At 39.0% G+C, this 20,887-nt stretch overlaps 1 protein-coding gene across 2 annotated transcripts in view; it reads left to right on the plus strand.

Moving 5' to 3' along the window:
• SRBD1 (S1 RNA binding domain 1) overlaps positions 1-20,887 on the plus strand; it is a 253,401-nt gene that overhangs the window by 201,196 nt on the left and 31,318 nt on the right. For both annotated transcript variants that reach the window (XM_055400672.2, XM_055400673.2), the window contains exons 17-18: positions 18,911-19,017; positions 20,685-20,861. In XM_055400672.2, the coding sequence (XP_055256647.2) occupies positions 18,911-19,017; positions 20,685-20,861 (284 nt within the window). The remainder of the gene's footprint in view (positions 1-18,910; positions 19,018-20,684; positions 20,862-20,887) is intronic.

The following is a 20,887-nucleotide window of genomic DNA, read 5'->3' on the forward strand; positions in this document are numbered from 1 at the left end:
CACACTCAGGGTGAGGGAATTACAGAAGGAGGGAACACGAGGAGCTGACTATCATGGGTGTCACCTCAGGGTCTGTTTGCTACAGTGGTTAATGATAAAAATGCTGGTGTTCTTGAGGCTTCCCAGGTGGCTCAGTGGTAGAGAATCTGCCTGCCAATGCCAGAGACAAGAGACACAGGTTTAATTCCTGAGTCAGGAAGATCCCCTGAAGAAAATGGCAACCTGATCCAGTATTCTTGTCTGGGAAATCCCATGGATAGAGGAGCCTGGCAGGCTAAAGTCCATGGGGTCGCAAAGAGTAGAACGCAACTGAGCTACATGACTGAGCCAAACTGGCTTTATGTGTAACCTAGGTCAGAGTGACTATTAAAGCTAGTGAAGCTTACTACTGCCTCCCATTGGAATGAAGGACTTTGGTTGATGCTGAAGTTTTGCATTCAAAACAGCAGATATTTATTACAAACCTACTCTTATGAATGAAAGACATTCCTGCCTCAAAGAGAAAGAAAGAAGTTTTTTAGAATATTATAAGAGAGAGGCACATAAAGAAGGCAGCTAGACCACCTTTTCCTCCCATTTCCTCTCAATATCAGAAAAAAATCCTTTCATACTGAAATGGAAATGAGTTGCTAATGCACTCTAAAACCCAAATTTATTTAAAATAAACTGTCAGTCCTAAACTGAGATTTACTCTAACAGAATATTCCCCTTGGTGGTTTGAGGAATGAATAAGATGAATTATTTGCACTTGGGTCTTGCTTGCATAGTTGATCCTGTAAGGACCAGTGTTTAATTCTTATGCCCTAGAATTCTTTACTTGGTAAAGAGGAGTCAGGAACATCTGTATCTCTCTTACAGATTCTCTAATTTGTATTTTCTTGAACTCTGTAACCTAATCCTTGTCCATGAACAGTGTAGTTGCTCTATGTGTCAAATATTTTTGATTTTGCACAATTCTGCATGACTCATAGAGATATTTGGGGAAAATGAGTCATTATACTATATTGAGCCTTAAAGAAAAGATTATGTCTAAAAATAACATTTAATTGTATCAAGGTACATACCTAGGTTTGCTTTTTGACCTTTATGCTGCTGCTGCTGCTGCTGCTGCTAAGTCACTTCAGTCGTGTCTGACTCTGTATGATCCCATAGACGGAAGCCCACCAGGCTCCCCCATCCCTGGGATTCTCCAGGCAAGAACACTGGAGTGGGTTGCCATTTCCTTCTCCAATGTGTGAAAGTGAAGTCGCTCAGCCACGTCAGACTAGTAGCGACCCCATGGACTGCAACCCACCAGGCTCCCCCGTCCATGGGATTTTCTAGGCAAGAGTACTGGAGTGGCTTGCCATTGCCTTCTCCGTTATGCTAGAGGTGCCTAATCATTTTCTAATCATGTTCTCCATGAGATTGTCTGTGGTAAATGGAGTCCCATGAATGAGTCTCACAAGTCTTGACTTGGGAGTTGGCAAGTCAAGACTTTCTTCCTGAGCGTTTCTTTGCATTCTGGGTCCAAATCTCCTAGGTTCTTTGGCTTCTTTTAAGGATGCTTGTACTTAGCTCAAAATGACAGAAGCTTAACTCAATTTCCAGGAAAATATTTAAGCTTTTCTAATTAGAAGACTAATTAGAAACTAGTCTCTGAGTAAGGTCTGAGTTAACAGGACTCTTTATTAACCTAGAAACCTACCAGAAACTGTTTGCCAGAGTATTTGGTGGCTTGAAGTGAGAGAACCTGTGACTATGGTCATTCTTAACATGTTATGTTAGGGTACCTTAGATTTCATTTTTAAATATCACCTTCTGAGCTTACTGTTAATTGATTCCTTAAATTCTATAATATGAATTTAAATTGTACTACTATAATGCCCTCAACCAATTCCATGTCACTAATACTTCCTTTTATTTTAAGGCAACTCTTTCCCTTAAACCAAACTTCCAACTTCAATAAGAAGAATCCAAAAACAAAACTGCTACAGATTTGTTCCTGAAATTCCTTCCTTTATCCTATCAAGTTCTAATTTATTGAGTATCTATGACATGCTAAGAAACATAGTAAGGGGGAGTGCAGAGAAAAGTCTAAATGGATAGAAAACACACAGTGAGATCCTCAATTAAACCAGTTTTCAAGGAAATACACATTAAAACAGCGATACAGTTGAGCACCTACTATGTACTAAGATGCAGCAGTGAACAAAACAAATATTAACTTACACAACAAACCTATGTGAAGCAGATGATAATAATTACTGTGGATAAAAGTAAAATTGGAAATGGAGGTAAGAGTGTTTCGGGGGGCAGTGTTTTGGATCCCTGTCTTTACTCCCACCAGTGCAGGAGGCGAGGTATGGAGTAATCATCTCACCTTCCATTGACCTCTTTAGCCTGCTGCTGTCATAGTCATGTAACGGCAGCAGACTTGCACACAAAGGGGAACTTTGCCTTACATATTAATATTCAGCCCTTATGGAAACCCATTAATGTGGATCCTGTGCTTGTGGTGTCAGCCTCAGGTGTAACTGGGGAAAATTTACTGTCTGTAGTACGTGCTGTGATTCATGGGGTCGCAAAGAGTCGAACACGACTGAGCGACTGAACTGAATATTAATGGACTGGAAGCCAATTTGTGTCTAGCTGCGTGTGTGGCCGCGTATAAGTATATGTGTGTGTATTTGGGGAAAGAAAACAGATCTTTAGAACTTACTACTTTGGCCACCTCATGCAAAGAGTTGACTCACTGGAAAAGACTCTGATGCTGGGAAGGATTGGGGGCGGGAGGAGAAGGGGACGACAGAGAATGAGATGGCTGGATGGCATCACCAACTTGATGGACATGAGTTTGAGTGAACTCCGGGAGTTGGTGATGGACAGGGAGGCCTGGCGTGCTGTGATTCATGGGGTCGCGGAGAGTCGGACACGACTGAGTGACTGAACTGAACTGAACTGAACTGGAAATATCCATAAGGAACCTAGTTTCTACCATTTGGGGAGGAAAAACCCTTTTTTATTACTTTGCAGTAGTACCTGCTTTTAACCCTAACCCCTTTACCTCACCCCTAGTTTAAACACTAGGCTGTCAAAAGTTCTGCGCACAAGGATTTCTCGCCCTCTCTCGTATATGCACCACATACACAATAGTTTCAGATCAGACTTTCTACACACTGTATTTTAATTTATTAGAAGGGAAATTTCCCTCTTGTGGCTAATCTGTGCACCCTAAATTTTTCTAAAGTTCACATTTATGACTAAGCTATAAATTTCTAAAGATAGAGATTTATAGTGGAAATGTTGAGTCCTTTGTATTATGTTAGGTCAAAATGTCTAGCTAATTGGTATGCATTTGTCCGTGCATATGTCATAAGCCAAGATTATGTGCTAGCCCAGGCCCTAGACGTGACCACACATGGAACAGATAGGTGTGGCCTAAGTTAGATGTGTTAATGTTTTCCTTTGTTTATAGCAAATTAGATGGTGTGAGGCACTGGTTTGGAAAAGTCTGTGGGCACAGCAGACATTTAGGATTTATGGACCTTTACTTAGCCAGTATTACTTGGCTTTCTTACACCGTGTCGACCTGTATCCACTAGGGGACAGAGGAGCACCTACTTAAAGACAGAATGAAAGCCTGGCTAGATTAAAATTTAAACACTGGACAGTTATGATTATGAAAAGACTTGTTTTTTAGCTTCATCATTCATAAAGAAGTATACATTTTGTTTAAATTTTAATCATCATGGGAAACTTAAGGCAGGATCAGTATCTTATGTTGATTATTATGGAAGGAGAACCAAACAAGAAGCAAACTAGCACACTTGTGCCATTTAACTGCGTGCTTTTTTCCATTAAGTTTCCATGTGATCTACCAAAGTGATGCTGAGAATGATTCTGACTTTGAAAATTACTGTATATAGAAAAGACTTACCTTTTGGGTTTAAAAGGTGAACCATCTGGGGAGGATATCTATTATCAGATTCCAAAAACCAAAAACCCTGGATAGCTGCCCTAGAGCTGTAAATCCTGAGAGAGGTATGTAATGAAGGGCATCAGTGATCCCTCCTAAAATGATTGATAATCATTTTCAGAAACTTAGATGGGGTTTTTGTTTATAGTTTTTTTTTAAGGTATCATTTACATATAGAAAAGGGCAGAGTGATACACTGCAATGAGTTTTGACAAATGCATAACTCATATCTGTGAAGATTTAGAATGTTTCTGTCATTCCAGAAGTTCACTCCTGCCCCTTCCCACACACAGAGCGCTGTTCCTGTTTTTTTCCACCACACATTAGTTTTGTCTGTTCTCAAATTTTACGTAAATGACATTATAAATTCATATTTCATTGCATCCAAGTTCTTTCAGTTTATCAATGTTTTTGTATGTATCAGCAGTTTGTTCTTTTTTTGTTGCAGAATGGTATTCCATTATATGAAATTACATATTTTAAAAATTCTTTCTTCTATTGATGGACACCTAGACTGTTTCTGGTTTTTGACGATTGGTGAATAAAAATGCTATAGACATTCGTGTACAAGGTTTGAGGGGAGACATATTGTAAAAGTTTGCCTTAGATAAATGTTTAGTAATTCAATTGCTGCAAATGTCTTGAAGCTTTGTAGTTAGGTAATACATATTTTCTCTGTTAATTCTCCTTTCATTGAAATCTTTTTTTGTCTGCTATTAATATAGCTACTTTAGTCTTTGTAGTCTTAGTGTTTCCATGATATTTTTTTCCCGTTCTTTTAATTCCAACCTATTTGTTTATATTTACTCTGTCTCTTTGGGACAATATATAGCTATATCTTGATTGACAATCTTTGCCTTTTAATTGAAGCATTTACCTTATTAACATTTAATGTAAATATTAATAGAGTTGAATTAAGGTCTACAATTTTGCTGTTTCTCTTATTTGCCCCATCTGTTTTTCTATCCTGTTTTTTTCTTGTCTGCCTTCAGTTCAGTTCAGTTCAGTTCAGTCGCTCAGTCGTGTCCGACTCTCCGTGACCCCATGAATCACAGCACGCCAGGCCTCCCTGTCCATCACCAACTCCCGGAGTTCACTCAAACTCATGTCCACAGAGTCGGTGATGCCATCCAGCCATCGCATTCTCTGTCGTCCCCTTCTCCTCCCGCCCCCAACCCTTCCCAGCATCAGAGTCTTTTCCAGTGAGTCAACTCGTCGCATGAGGTGGCCAAAGTATTGCAGTTTCAGCTTTAGCATCAGTCCTTCCAATGAACACCCAGGATCGATCTCCCTTAGAATGGACTGGTTGGATCTCCTTGCAGTCCAAGGGACTCTCAAGAGTCTTCTCCCAACACCGCAGTTCAAAAGCATCAATTCTTCGGCGATCAGCTTTCTTCACAGTCCAACTCTCACATCCATACATGACCACGGGAAAAACCATAGCCTTGACTAGATGGACCTTTGTTGGCAAAGTAATGTCTCTGCTTTTTAATATATTATCAAGGTTGATCATAACTTTCCTTCCAAGGAGTAAGCGTCTTTTAATTTCATGGCTGCAATCAGCATCTGCAGTGATTTTGGAGCCCAAAAAAATAAAGTCTGACACCGTTTCCACTGTTTTTCCATCTATTTCCCATGAAGTGATGGGACCAGATGCCATGATCTTCGTTTTCTGAATGTTGAGCTTCAAGCCAACCTTTTCACTCTCCTCTTTCACTTTCATCAAGAGGCTTTTGAGTTCCTCTTCACTTTCTGCCATAAGGGTAGTGTCATCTGCATATCTGAGATTATTGATATTTCTCCCAGCAATCTTGATTCCAGCCTGTGCTTCTTCCAGCCCAGCGTTCCTCATGATGTACTCTGCATATAAGTTAAATAAGCAAGGTGCCTTACTTGGCAGAAAATCAAGTAATTTTTAATTTTCCATTTTAATTCTTTTATGGACTTTTCACCTGGACTTTCTTGCATTTTTTACTTAATGGTTACTCTGCTGCTGCTGCTAAGCCACTTCAGTCGTGTCCGGCTCTGTGTGATCCCATAGACGGAAGCCCACCAGGCTCCCCCGTCCCTGGGACTCTCCAGGCAAGAACACTGGAGTGGGTTGCCATTTCCTTCTCCAATGTGTAAAAGTGAAAAGTGAAAGTGAAGTCGCTCAGTTGTGTCCGACCCCTAGCGACCCCATGGACTGCAGCCTACCAGGCTCCTCCATCCATGGGATATTCTAGGCAAGAGTACTGGAGTGGCTTGCCATTGCCTTCTCCAAATGGTTACTCTGCTGCTACTGCTGCTGCTAAGTCACTTCAGTCGTGTCCGACTCTGTGTGACCCCACAGACGGAAGCCCACCAGGCTCCCCCGTCCCTGGGATTCTCCAGGCAAGAATACTGGAGTGGGTTGCCATTTCCTTCTCCAATGTGTGAAAGTGGAAAGTGAAAAGTGAAAGTGAAGTCGCTCAGTCGTGTCCGACCCTTAGCGACCCTACGGACTGCAGCCTACCAGGCTCCTCCATCCATGGGATTTTCTAGGCAATAGTACTGGAGTGGCTTGCCATTGCCAATGGTTACTCTAGGGATTGCATTTTATATTCTTACCTTTTCACAGTCTATTTAGAGTTAATATTATACCAGCTTTCTACTGTTATTTGTGTGATTGTTTTCATATATATAAATCCCAAAGTACAGATAATTTTTGCTTTAAATGGTCGTATGTCTTTAAGTAAATTAGGATACACATATCCTCATATGTATGTGTGTTTTCTAGCCTGAAGAATTTCTTTTAACACTTTTTGTAGTCTAGGTCTGTTGGTAGTGAGTTCACTAAGCTTCTTTGATGTATACATTATGATTTTGAAAATATTGAGGAAATTTTAGCCACTACTTTTTCAAATATTTATCATCCCTATTTACTCTTTTTCTTTGTATACACATATTTAGATATTCTGATATTATCTCACAGGTCACTAAGGCTCTGCTTTTTCCTCCCTCTCTGTTTTATTTCTGTTCTTCAGAAAGGATAATTTCTGTTGGTTGATTGCCTGGTGGCTCAGTTGGTGAAGAATCTGCCTACATTGTAGGAGACCTGGGTTCGATCCCTGGGATGGGAAGGTCCCCTGGAGAGGGGAATGACACCCCACTCCAATATTCTTGCCTGGAGAATTACATGGACAGGGGAGCCTGGTGAGCTACAGTCCATGGGGTCGCAAAGAGTCAGACACGACTGATCAACTAATACACTTTCATATCCACTGACTCTTCTACTCATCTCTAAGCTGCTGTTAAACCTTTCCAGTAAATTTTTCATCTCAGGTACTGTATTGTCAGATCTGGAATTTCTGTTTAGTTATTTGTTACAGTTTCCATTTCTCTGCTGCTGTTTCCCATCAATCCATTTATGATCATATTTTCCTTTAATTTTTAGCTGCTTTAAAGTTCTTGTCTGCTATTGTCAACATCTGGGTTATTCTGAATTGGTTTATATTGACTGACTGTCCTGCACTTTCACTCTGATATGGGTCATATTTGTGTGCTTCTGTGTCCAGTTAATTTTTATTGTATGGTGGACATCGTGGATATTATGTTTTTGGCTACAGATTTTGTTGTCTCCTTTTAAAGAGTATTGAATTTTATTCTCAGTTCTGTTCAGTCACTCAGTCGTATCCGACTCTTTGCGACCCCATAAACTGCAGCATGCCAGGCCGCCCTGTCCATCACCAACTCCTGGAGTTTATTCAAACTCATGTCCATTGAGTTGGTGATGCCATCCAACCATCTCATCCTCTGTCATCTCCTTCTTTTCCCACCTTCAATCTTTCCCAACATCAGGGTCTTTTCAAATGAGTCAATTCTTCACATCAGGTGGCCAAAGTATTGGGAGTTTCAGCTTCAGCAAATCAGTCCTTCCAGTGAATATTCAGGACTGATTTCCTTTAGGATGGACTGATTGGATCTCCTTGCTGTCCAAGGGACTCTCAAGAGTCTTCTCCAACACCACAGTTCAAAAGCATCAATTCTTCGGCACTCAGTTTTCTTTATAGTCCAACTTTCACATCCATACATGACTGCTGGAAAAACCATAGCCTTGACTAGACAGACTTTTGTTGGCAAAGTAATGTCTCTGCTTTTTAATATGCTTTCTAGGTTGGTCATAACTTTCCTTCCAAGGAGTAAGCGTCTTTTAATTTCATGGCTGCAGTCACCATCTGCAGTGATTTTGGAGCTCAGAAAAATAGTCAGGCAGTTTCTACTGTTTCCTCATCTCTTTGCCATGAAGTGATGGGAACAGAGAACATGATCTTAGTTTTCTGAATGTTGAGCTTTAAGCCAACTTTTTCACTCTCCTCTTTCACTTTCATCAAGAGGCTCTTTGAGTCTTCTTCACTTTCTGCCATAAGGGTGGTGTCATCTGCATATATGAGGTTATTGATATTTCTCCCGGCAATCTTGATTCCAGCTTGTGCTTCTTCCAGCCCAGAGTTACTCATGATGTACTCTGCATATAAGTTAAATAAGCAGGGTGACAATATACAGCCTTGACGTACTCCTTTTCCCATTTGGAACCAGTCTGTTGTTCCATGTCCAGTTCCAACTGTTGCTTCCTAACCTGCATACAGATTTCTCAAGGGGCAGGTCAGGTGGTCTGGTATTCCCATCTCTTGAAGAATTTTCCACAGTTTGTTGTGATCCACACAGTCAAAGGATTTGGCATAGTTAATAAAGCAGAAGTAGATGTTTTTCTGGAACTCTCTTACTTATTTGATGATCCAGTAGATGTTGGCAGTTTGATCTCTGGTTCTTCTGCCTTTTCTAAATCCAGCTTGAACATCTGGAAGTTCATGATTCACATACTATTGAAGTCTGGCTTGGAGAATTTTGAGCATTACTTTGCTAGCGTGTGAGATGAGTGCAATCGTGAGGTAATTTGAACATTCTTTGGCATTGCCTTTCTTTGGAATTGGAATGGAAACTGACATTTTCAGTCCTGTGGCCACTGCTGAGTTTTCCAAATTTGCTTTCATATTGAGTGCAGCACTTTCACAGCATCATCTTTTAGGATTTGAAATAGCTCAACTGGAATTCCATCACCTCTACTAGCTTTGTTCATAGTGATGCTTCCTGAGACCCACTTAACTTCGCATTCCAGGATGTCTGGCTCTAGGTGAGTGATCACACCATCATGGTTATCTGGGTCGTGAATTTTTTGTATAGTTCTTCTGTGTGTTTTTGCCACCTCTTCTTAATATCCTCTGCTTCCGTTAGGTCCATACCATTTCTGTCCTTTATTGTGCTCATCTTTGCATGAAATGTTCCCTTGGTATCTCTAATTTTCTTGAAGAGATCTCTAGTCTAGAATTTTATTCTAGCTATCAGTAAATTTATTATCAGATCAGATTGAATCTTATAAAGGTTATTATGTCTTTTTAACAGAATTTAGTGGAAAGACAGTTAAAGGTTATTATGTCTTTTTAACAGAATTGAGTGGAAAGACAGTTTCCATTACCCCTTGCTCCCATGTGTGCACAAGTGCCCCCTCCATTGGCTCCACTATCAACATTCCATACCAGAGTCATTCATGTTACATTCAGTGAATATACTGACACATCATTTTACCCAAAGTTCATAGTTTATAGTAAAGTGAAAGTGAAAGTCGCTCAGTTTTGTCTGACTCTTTTTGACCCCATGGACTATACAGTCCATGAAATTCTCCAGTCCAGAATACTAGAGTGGGTAGCCTTTCCCTACTCCAGGGGATCTTCACAACCCAGGGATTGAACCCAGGTCTCCTGTATTGTAAGCGGATTCTTTATCAGCTGAGCCACAAGGGAAGCCCAAGAATATTAGAGAGGGTACCCTATCACCTTCTCCAGCGGATCTTCCCGACCCAGGAATCAAACTGGGGCTTTCTGCATTACAGGCAGATTCTTTACCAAGTGAGCTATCAGGGAACCCTCTAGTTTATATTAAGCCCTATTATTCTAAATATGTTGTACATTCTATGGATTTTGACAAATGTATAATGACATGTGGGCTTCCCAGGTGGCACAGTGGTAAAGAAATGTGCCTGCCAATGCAGGAGACACCGGAGATGTGGGTTCGATCCCTGGGTCAGAAAGATCCCCTGGAGGAGGAAATAACAACCTACTCCAGTATTCTTTCCTAGGAAATTCCATGGACAGAGGGGCCTGGTGGGCTACAGTCTTTGGGGTTGCAAAGAGTCATTCACAACTAGGCAACTGAGCACGCACGCATAATGACATGTATCCACCATTGTAGTATCATACAGAATAGTTTTACTACCCTAAAGATACTCTGAACTATGCTGATTGCTTCCTCCCTCCTCTCTGACCCCAGGCATCCACTTTCTTTTTATTGTCTCTATAGTTTTGATTTTTCCAGAATGTGATAGAGTTGGAATCAAACAGTATGCAGCCCTTTTAAATTGACTTCTTTTCATGTAATAATATGTATTTAAGTTTCCTCCCTGTCTTTCTATGACTTAATAGCACATTTATTTTCAGTATTGAGTAATATTTCATTGTCTGATTGTACCAAGATTATATCTTCATCCACCTGCTGAAGAACATCTTGGTTGCTTCTAAGTTTTGGCAATTATGAATAAAACTATTTTTATCTTCTGGGAGAGATTGTAGAGAACTGGTGTGATTTCTTCCTTAAATGTTTGGTAGAGTGAATGAGTCTAAAAAGGATTATTATAAAGTTTGTTAAAATGGATGTAGAGTAACCTTTACTCTAGAACTAGACTAGCTCCATTTCTAAGACCTGGCCTTTCGGAGGTATCAGCAAAATACCTGGGTGATCAGTGAGGTCTTCCTACTGTGACAGGCAGGACTTCCTCCCTGATCTGCAGTCACAGGAATCTCTGTATAGCATCAAACTCCCAGCCAGCTGCTTTTTTTGCCTGGTTTGTAGAGTCTTGCCCTGGTGCCCTGGGTATATGTAGCCAAGTATTTAACTGGTTTTATAGTTGTTCATGGTGGGAAAAGTACTCTGGTACCAGTTACTCTGTTACAGCTAAAAGTAGAAGTCTTGTTTGTTTTTCTCAAAAATGTCTTTGACCAGATACTAAGGTGCACATATTTAGGCCAAGACTCCTTAAGGCCAGCATATAAAAAGTACTGGAGTTTTTTGCTGAATGGAGATTTCAGAGATTATGCAGTGTCCTGGAAACAGATATTCTGGTTTTCCAGAAGTAGGGAGACCTCACTGAACAAGTGTGGTGACTCCTTTGAGACCCAGAAGATCCAAGCCTTAGGAGTGAATCTACTCTAGCTCTACAGTCAGAGTGGAAGGTTGATTTGTTTAAAAATTAGTTTCCATTTGACTTTTGCGGAACAGAGAAGACAGCCATTGTCCTAGCAATCTTTCTGTCAAGTTAACTCAAATAAACTGATTTAAATTGAGTGGTATAAGTTAATGCAAATTGGGTGCCTAAATACTGTGTTAGCAGTAAGGGAGTCTCCAGCATACGCTTCATATGCTTTATCAGAGGAGGAAGATTTACAAAGAGAATGTCCAACTAGCTGTTTTTTCCCACTACAACCTCTGGCTGTACTTTAATCTGTTTCCAGATCTTTTAGAAAACTACCTCCAGTGCTGAAATGCCTTTTGCCATCTTAATCCCAGAGCCACATAGGCACAGTGAATTGTTCATTGTACCTATGGTTTATTCATTTAAAAAAACAAAGATGTTCTGCTAGTGTTAGTATCCGTTTTCAAAAGAATCTGCTTATGAAGAAATATTTTTAAAGTCTTTTTCAAGACTTTCAAGAGTATTTGTCTGTTACATGTAAATATGTATGATCCAGTAGAGAACGCATAGGTTTTTAAAAAGATACTATGAGGAAAATATGAAACTTTGTTCAGCATTCCTTCCTCTAAATGTATCTGATTTTTACTTTTAGTAAAACAGTGTTACATATAGTATTTCTATGGTGCTGAACATTGCCTTAGTCTTTAAAGGAAGTATATAAAGACCTCTTATGTACCAGATTTGAAGAATTGGAGGAGGAACTACTGTTAAATACACATTTTCTGTTTTCTCAAATGTTTTCCATTCTTCTGTCAGTTCTGTCTTATATGGGTCATTCAACCCACACATTTCTGGATGACTTTTAACTGTCACATGTCAATCAAAGAAAAGTAGATGTAAGATGAGGAAATGAACTTGCCTTATTAGAAATTGGCTAGACTTTTCCTGTAAATCTTTTTACATTTTTAGTTTCTAAGCGCATTTTGCATTTTGGCAATAATAAGAAACAGGAAGGGACATGAGTGAATGATAATTGCTAAAGAAAATACTCAAGAATGTTGCATCAGAAAACCACTGGGGAATAAACCTAAAGTTTATATGGAATATGCAAAGTGAAAATTTGTTGCTGTAGTCTACAGACAGTGTTCCATCTGGGAGGATTTTTTTAAATAATTGTGAGATAATTTTAGTGCTTAGGACCAAATTAAAAATAAAAAAAGAGCAGTTTAGATCAACAATTCTTTAGAAGTTTGTGGTAGAGCAATAATAACAATGTGGATTCTGACCTCAAAAAATGCTGACGAGTATAAATGACTGCTTATATTCCTTTTTAAAAAATCCTGTAAATTTTAGGTAAAAATCTAATGGCCCACACAATATTTCCTTGAATTTGAAACAGTCTGTTTATAAAATTCAAATAACTTGCCCCAGAATTCAGAATAAGGTAACTTAAAAAAAAAAAATAGAACAATTCTTCTTTCCTGGCATCAAGTCCTTGACAATTAGCACCATCAGTCCTGGGATCCTCTTGCCTCTAATACTCATGACTACCAGTAGAGTGGTATGTCACAGCCCAGCTTTCAGCAGATGTAAACTGAGCTTCTTGAAGACATGAAATTCATATGTTTTTTACTGTACTTTCAATACCAAGCACAGCTAACACAGTGTTTGGTACATAATAGTTGCTTAGAAAATGTTTTTAGAATGACTGACATCAGTGCCTCTGATTTAATGTCAAAGACATTATTATGAGGACAATGTGGAACTCTGTTCAGTATTCCCTCCCCTAATCATATATGATTTTTACTTTTAGAAAATACTATTAACTCATATTAAAAAGCAGAGACATTACTTTGCCAACCAAGGTCCGTCTAGTCAAGGCAATGGTTTTTCCCGTGGTCATGTATGGATGTGAGAGTTGGACTGTGAAGAAGGCTGACCGCCGAAGAATCGATGCTTTTGAACTGTGGTGTTGGAGAAGACTCTTGAGAGTCCCTTATACTGCAAGGAGATCCAACCAGTCCATTCTAGAGGAGATCAATCCTGGATGTTCATTGGAGGGACTGATGCTAAAGCTGAAACTGCAATACTTTGGCCACCTCATGCGACGAGTTGACTCACTGGAAAAGACTCTGATGCTGGGAAAGGTTGGGGGCGGGAGGAGAAGGGGACGACGGAGAATGAGATGGCTGGATGGCATCACCGACTCTGTGGACATGAGTTTGAGTGAACTTCGGGAGTTGGTGATGGACAGGGAGGCCTGGCGTGCTGTGATTCATGGGGTCGCCGAGAGTCGGACACGACTGAGCGACTGAACTGAACTGATTAACTCTTTAAGTACTTTTGTAAGCAAATAGTTGGGGAAGAATGTAGGCAAAATCCAGGATTATAGATGACAGCAAAAATTTTTATTACATGAGTCTAACTGCTAGAGGGATTTAAAAAGTATTTCAACCTAGTATGTTGTTATCTTGGACATACCCTTTTTTTTTTTTTAAAGGGCATTAGCTTTTAAAAAAAATTTTTAAAGCGCTTTTTTAAAAAAATAGCTGTTCTGCCTTGTGCTTTGTAATGACTTCACAATAACTCGTGTTATGGTTATTTCATCATTTATTTGTATCAGTACCTTCTGGGTGAATTTTTAGGTTGTACACACACATATGTACATACCTTTGAACCATAGTCTTGCTATTTCCTTAGAATAAATTCTTTAGAATAAAATCTTTCCTTAGAATAAAATCTTTATAATAAGATGCATGAAATCATGCACAAACTTCTTACAATTGTTGTGAGGATTAAATAGATAATATTATAAAAGCCTTGTAACAGTGCCTGACAGTAAAATCTCAAGGACTTTGGTAGTATGGTTATTGTTAGTTGATTTTGTTGGTTTAGTCTTGCCACTAGACTTCAAGCCCCTAAATAAAATGACTGCTTCAACTAGAAAAATATCAGAGATCCCAACTCCAAGTGGCTTGAACAATAAGGAAATTTATTATTCTTTTATTAAACAATAAGGATATGTCATTGCTCGAAGGTCATTGTGTGTGTTGGGACAGGGGCAGAGTGGGCAGGGAATCCAGAACTGGTTAGTACAGGATTTCAGGAAGATCCAGAGTCTTTGCATGTGTGTTACCTGCCATACTCAGGGAGTCAGCTTGATCCTCAAGCTGGTCCTGGTGACATAAGATAATGCTTACTCCAGCTGCAGGAGGCAGAGTTGAATGAAAAGAAGAAAAGACATGGGTCTATATTTGAGAGTGATGTCTCTTTCTGAAAGCCTCAGAAGATATACCCTCACATTTTATTTCCTGTGACTGGATAAGTGGAATGAGACCGGTGATATTGGCTTAGCCCATTATTTTTTATACCTTTTAATCATGATACACAGTAGGAAATATATTTTATACCATGATCAAGATACTCATCACACATGTTTGCATATATGTATATGTCACTCTATACAGTAAAACATAATTCAAAATAATAGCTCCTCAGTATAATACTTACCCTTACTACTTATGATAAAATTAAACACTGTTTTTTATTTATATTTAAATACAAGGGCTTTTAACCCTCAAATAGAAACATTCAGAAAAATTTCATGGGTAATGTAAGTTGTTCATTAATTTGTTCCAGTCCAGAACACGTGAAGATGGTGAACCTATATGGTATACTATTGAGTCTATTCTTTTAAATTTTGATTGAGTCAAGATAAATACTTTTTCACAGAAAGAGGTAATTGGGAGTGGTAAAATAATCTTGGGCTTCCCTGACTCAGATGGTAGAGTCTGCCTGCAGTGCAGGAGACATGGGTTCAATTCCTGGGTTGGGGAGATCCCCTGGAGAGGGAAATGGCAACCCACTCCAGTACTTTTGCCTGGAAAATCCCATAGACAGAGGAGCCTGGTAGGATGCAGTCCATGGGGTTGCAAAGAGTCGGACACGACTGAATGAACATGTCCACTGATACAGACAAGAATCATCAGTGAATTCTACACTCAAAGAGATAGGATACACAAGCGCATGAATACCAGGAGTTGGCGATCACTGGAAACCATCTTGGAAGCTGCCTAACACAGAGTATAAAATTATAAGACAACTCAAATGCAGTGTGTGGCCCTGGATTCAATTCTGATTGGGAAGAAAATGCTATTTAATAGAATTGGGACATTTGATGAAATTTGAGGTTGGCCTATGCATTAGATAGTATTGTTGTTGTTTAGTCACTAAATCACGTCCAACTCTTTGTGACCCCGTAGACTGTGGCCTGCCAGGCTCCTCTGTCCAGGGGATTTTCCAGGCAAGAATACTGTACTGGGTTGCCATTTTCTTCTCCAGGGGATCTTCACGACCCAGGGATAGAATCCAAGTCTCTTGCGTTGCAGGCGGATTCTTTACTCCTGAGCCACCAGGGAAGCCCATTAGATAATATTACATAGCTGATAACTTACCTATTTTATTTATCATATTAATACAATGTTATATAATACAGTGTCATTATTTGGAAATGCACACTGAAGTCTTTGTTTGAAAAATGGCTACGAGGAGATCCTTTATACTACTCCTGCAGGGTTTTGTTTTGGTTTTTTTTCCTAAATTTGAAGTTATTTCACAGTTAAGTTTTAAAAAGGCGAGGGAAATTGTTTTTCAACTGAAAAAAAAAATGTATTTCTTGAGTTTATATCCACTGAGTGCATGATTGTACCTCATGATGTTAGATCCTTTTAATGTGTTGTAGGATTCAGTTTGCTAGTGTCTTGTTGAGGACTTTTGCACCTATATTCATAAGGAATACCAGTCTATAGCTTTCTTATCTGGTGGTATCTTTGATATCAGAGTAATGCTAACCTCATAGAATGAGTTAAGACATGTTCCTTCCTCATATATTTTTCTGAAAGAGCTTAAAAAGGATTACTGTTAATTCTTTAAATATTTGGTAGAATTCATTAATGAAGGTGTCCAGTCCTAGATTTTTCTTTTTGGGGAGATTTCTGATAGATCTGTTCATTTTTCTTATTTCTTCTTCAGTCAGTTTTGGCAATTTTTTTGTTTCTAAGAATTTTTGGTTTTTATTCCTTCTAGTTTATCTAGTTTAATTTATGTTGAACAATAATACATTTTTACATTGTATGCAAATATCTGATTTCAGCTTTATGTGAGAAATTGTATTTAAACCATACAAAATAAATCCCCCATACAACTGCCTTGCTTGCATATCTGACCTAACATGCATCTATCATGATGACATTTTCAGCATTCTGGTTGCTTCACATGCTATCAATGCTTGGTATTTTTCATCTTTTTCATTTTAGCTATTCTGATAAGGATGTTTTAATTTGGCCTTTAATTTTGAAGATGTTTAAGAACATTATTACCACAATAGGTCTGTCATTTTTATTGTTTTCCATATTTGTAAAACCATTTTAAAAATTAAGTTTTTTTTTAATATGTAAAATGTGGTTCAAATAAAGTCAAAGATTGCTGATTGGAGTCAAAATTTTCTCTCAATTTTGTTGCTATTACTACTACCAAATCTGGTGGTTGAGCTTGCTTCATTGTTCTTTTTTTTCTTCTTCAAAGTTTAAAAATTTCAATTTAAAGATAACTTGTACTAACTCAGTTTGAGTATACAGATTTCTCAGGAGGCAGGTAAGATGGTCCGGTATTCCCATCTCTTGAAGAATTTTCTGCAGTTTGTTGTGATCCACACAGTCAAAGGCTTTGGCTTAGTCAATAAAGCAGAAGTAGATGGTTTTCTGGACCTCTCTTGCTTTTTCCATGATCCAGCGGATGTTGGCAATTTGATCTCTGGCTCCTCTGCCTTTTCTAAATCCAGCTTGAACATCTGGAAGTTCTCAGTTCACGTACTATTCAAGCCTGGCTTGGAGAATTCTGAGCATCACTTTACTAGCGTGTGAGATGTGTGCAATTGTGTGGTAGTTTGAGCATTCTTTGGCATTGCCTTTCTTTGGGATTGGAATGAAGACTGACCTTTTCCAGTCCTATGGCCACTGCTGAGTTTTCCAAATTTGCTGGCATACTGGGTGCAGCACTTTCACAGCATCATCTTTCAGGATTTGAAATAGCTCAACTGGGATTCCATCACTTCCACTAGCTTTGTTCATAGTGATGCTTCCTAAGGCCCACTTGACTTCACACTCCAGGATGTCTGGCTCTGGGGACATGATCACACTATTGTGGTTATCTGGGTCATAAAGATCTTTTTTGTATAGTTTTTCTATGTATTGTTGCCATCTCTTCTTAATATCTTCTGCTTCTGTTAGGTCCATACCATTTCTGTCCTTTATTGTACCTATCTTTGCGTGAAATGTTCCCTTGGTATCTCTCATTTTTTTGAAGAAATCTCTAGTCTTTCCCATTCTATTGTTTTCCTCTATTTCTGTGCATTGATCACAGAGGAAGGCTTTCTTATCTTTCCTTGCTATTCTTTGCAACTCTGCATTCAGATGTGTTTATCTTTCCTTTTCTCCTTTGCCTTTCTCTTCTCTCTTCTCAGCTATTTGTAAGGCCTGGTCAGACAACCATTTTGCCTTTTTGCATTTCTTTTCCTTGAGGATGGTCCTGATCACCACATCCTGTATAATGTTACAAACCTCCGTCCATAGTTCTTCAGGCACTCTTTCTGTCAAATCTAATCCCTTGAACCTATTTGTCACTTCCACTGTATAATCATAAGGGATTTGATTTAGGTCATACCTGAGTGGTCTAGTGGTTTTCCCTACTTTCTTCAATTTAAATCTGAATTTTACAATAAGGAGCTCATGATCTGAGCCACAGTCAGCTCCTGATCTTGTTTTTGCTGACTGGGTAGAGCTTCTCCATCTTTGGCTGCAAAGAACATAATCAGTCTGCTTTCAGAATTGACCATCTGGTGATGTCCATGTGTAGAGTCTTCTCTTATCTTGTTGGAGGAGGGGGTTTGCTGTGACCAGTGCATTCTTTTGGCAAAACTCTATTAGCCTTTGCACTGCTTTATTTTGTATTCCAAGACCAAACTTGCCTATTACTCTAGGTGTCTCTTGACTTCCTCCTTTTGCGTTCCAGTCTCCTATGATGAAAAGGACATCTTTTTTTCTTTTTTTTTTTTGCAAAAAAGACTTATAAGCAATTGTCTCTTCAATTTCATGAAATATGGGAGTTCGGTTTACTGTCAAACTTACTGAATATTCATGTTTTCCTTCCTGTTCACTCTTAAGAACAAAGGGTCATAATACACACGCAAGTGAAGATAAGACTTCAAGGCAGCGTGCTAATGATAGTAACTAGCATGGCTCAGTGTGCTCCCAGAACCAGCAGCAGCATTACTGCGGAGCTTGTTGGAATGTAAATTCTCAGGCTCCAACTCAGAACTACTGAATCAAAGACTTTTGGTGCGGGGCACAGCAACCTGTGTTTTAATGAATTCGAGGGGTAATTTTTATGGCAAGCTAAGGGAGAAATACTGGTGCTGTTGTACTCAAGTCAAGTGTATAAGTAGAGAGTATGAAACACAGATTCCTAAAGTTTAGGTCAATTACATCAGCAAACAGTGTTTAAGAGAAATGAGCAAATTGACTTTGCTGCTGTGTCTTAGCCTGCTACCAGTAATACACGCAAAGTAATGGAGTAGTCCAAGAATTCCACGTTCTTTACTTTTGATTGATGTTTGATCTTTGTCTTTTCAGCACGATGTATCTCAGACTCTGCTCAAGGCAACACTGGACAGTGTCGTAGAAGAATGTGTCAGTTTTGTGGGAGTGGATATTAACATCTGTTCAGAAGTTTTGTTAAGGTGAGACAGGAAGTCTATGGCTGAAGATAACAGAATCTTGAGTTTCTTTACTGACTCTCCAAACTCAGAACAAGGGAACACATGTGTGAAGTTGCCAAGTATAGAAAATCGATCAGTTCATACATTGCTTTAAGTAATCAGTCAGGGAGGAAGACATCATTTAAGAAAATAATCATAACAATTCATATATATTATCATTTTTAGTACTGAAAATCTAAAGTGAAGAGCATATGATAACTGTTGAGTCACTGCTGCTGCTGCTAAGTCGCTTCAGTCGTGCTGTGTGACCCCATAGACAGCAGCCCACCAGGCTTCCCTGTCCCTGGGATTCTCCAAGAACACTGGAGTGGGTTGCCATTGCCTTCTCCAATGATTGAAAGTGAAAATGAAGTCGCTCAGTCATGTACGACTCTTAGCAACCCCATGGAATGCAGCCTACCAGGCCTCTCCATCCATGGGATTTTCCAGGCAAGAGTACTGGAGTGAGGTGACATTGCCTTCTCCATTGAGTCACTAATAAGGTTAACGTGGAAAAGAGCCATTTTCCATCACATACTAGGTAGATATTTTTCGCTAGTTCAGTCTCTTGCTTACATCTGTCAAAGCTGGCCGTCACCAGAAGATAAATTCTGAGGTTACCGTATTTTTACCTTGATTCCTCAAGTTACATATCAAAATCTTCATCATATGAATACTATTATTATGTCTTAAATGCTCTTTTTCCCCCCTGGGGTTACAGAAGAGCTGTTCTTTTGTTCCTAATTTTGCATTTATCATACAAGTCTGGAAATTCTGAACCTTTGGAAAAAAATCTAGATCCTTCTGCTTTGAAATTAGAATAGCAGAAAATAATACCTTCCATTTTAAGGTGTTGCCTCCCTAGTGGCTCAATGGTAAAGAATCCACCTGCCTACCAGGAGAGGCGAGTTCAATTCCTGTATTGGGACGATCCCCTGGAGAAGGAAATAGCAACCTACTCTAGAATTCTTGCCTGAGAAATCTCATGGACAGAGGAGCCTGGCAGGCTATACAGTCCGTGAGGTCGCAAAGAGTCAGACACAACTTAGCAACTACACAATAGCAACTTTCTACCATAGTAATAAACATTCCATAATTCCATATATGGAATTCTATAATAGAATTCAGATTCTCTAATTAACATCAAGTCAACTACCTAATGACAGAGTTTTTTAATCATGGATAAGTACCTTTCTACCATTTAAGTCTTTGCTGAGGAGAACATGCTGACAAAAAAATAAGATAGTGCAGTGCAGCTGTATCTATGGAGCTTCTGCTCCTGACTCACTTTGTAAGCTAACTGGGAATAGGCAGATTTATTACTTGACTTAGAAATACAAGTAATGTAACTAGTGTAGAAATACTGTAGGAAAAGTAGTTTTCTCATACCTCTGTTAACCAGTTTACCAGCATCTTTATGACAGCCTCTGGTTTTGTCACTATTTTGCTTTCTGCTGTCCTTCTCTCCTCTTGGAAAACTGTTTCCCCTTTGTCTTTTTTACATAACCCACCTTTGATTAACTGAACTTAGAGACATATGACAAGATATAATTGCAATTGCTTTTATGTTTCTTTACATGCCATCTTTTCTTTCAGTTCTCTTAGAACAATTACATTGGCCACGTTACTCATTTTGTTTATTTTTTTAGGCATATCGCTGGACTCAATGCCAACCGAGCCAAAAATATTATTGAATGGCGTGAGAAAAATGGGCCATTCATCAACCGAGAACAGCTGAAGAAAGTGAAAGGGCTGGGTCCAAAATCTTTCCAGCAATGTGCTGGTTTCATCAGAGTCAACCAGGATTATATTCGAACATTTTGCAGGTCATTATTAAAGTGTACACTGTCGT

Source organism: Moschus berezovskii, chromosome 11, assembly GCF_049115385.1.
Source record: "Moschus berezovskii isolate FMDL1 chromosome 11, NW_MosBer_1.0, whole genome shotgun sequence".
NCBI classification, from domain to species: domain Eukaryota; kingdom Metazoa; phylum Chordata; class Mammalia; order Artiodactyla; family Moschidae; genus Moschus; species Moschus berezovskii.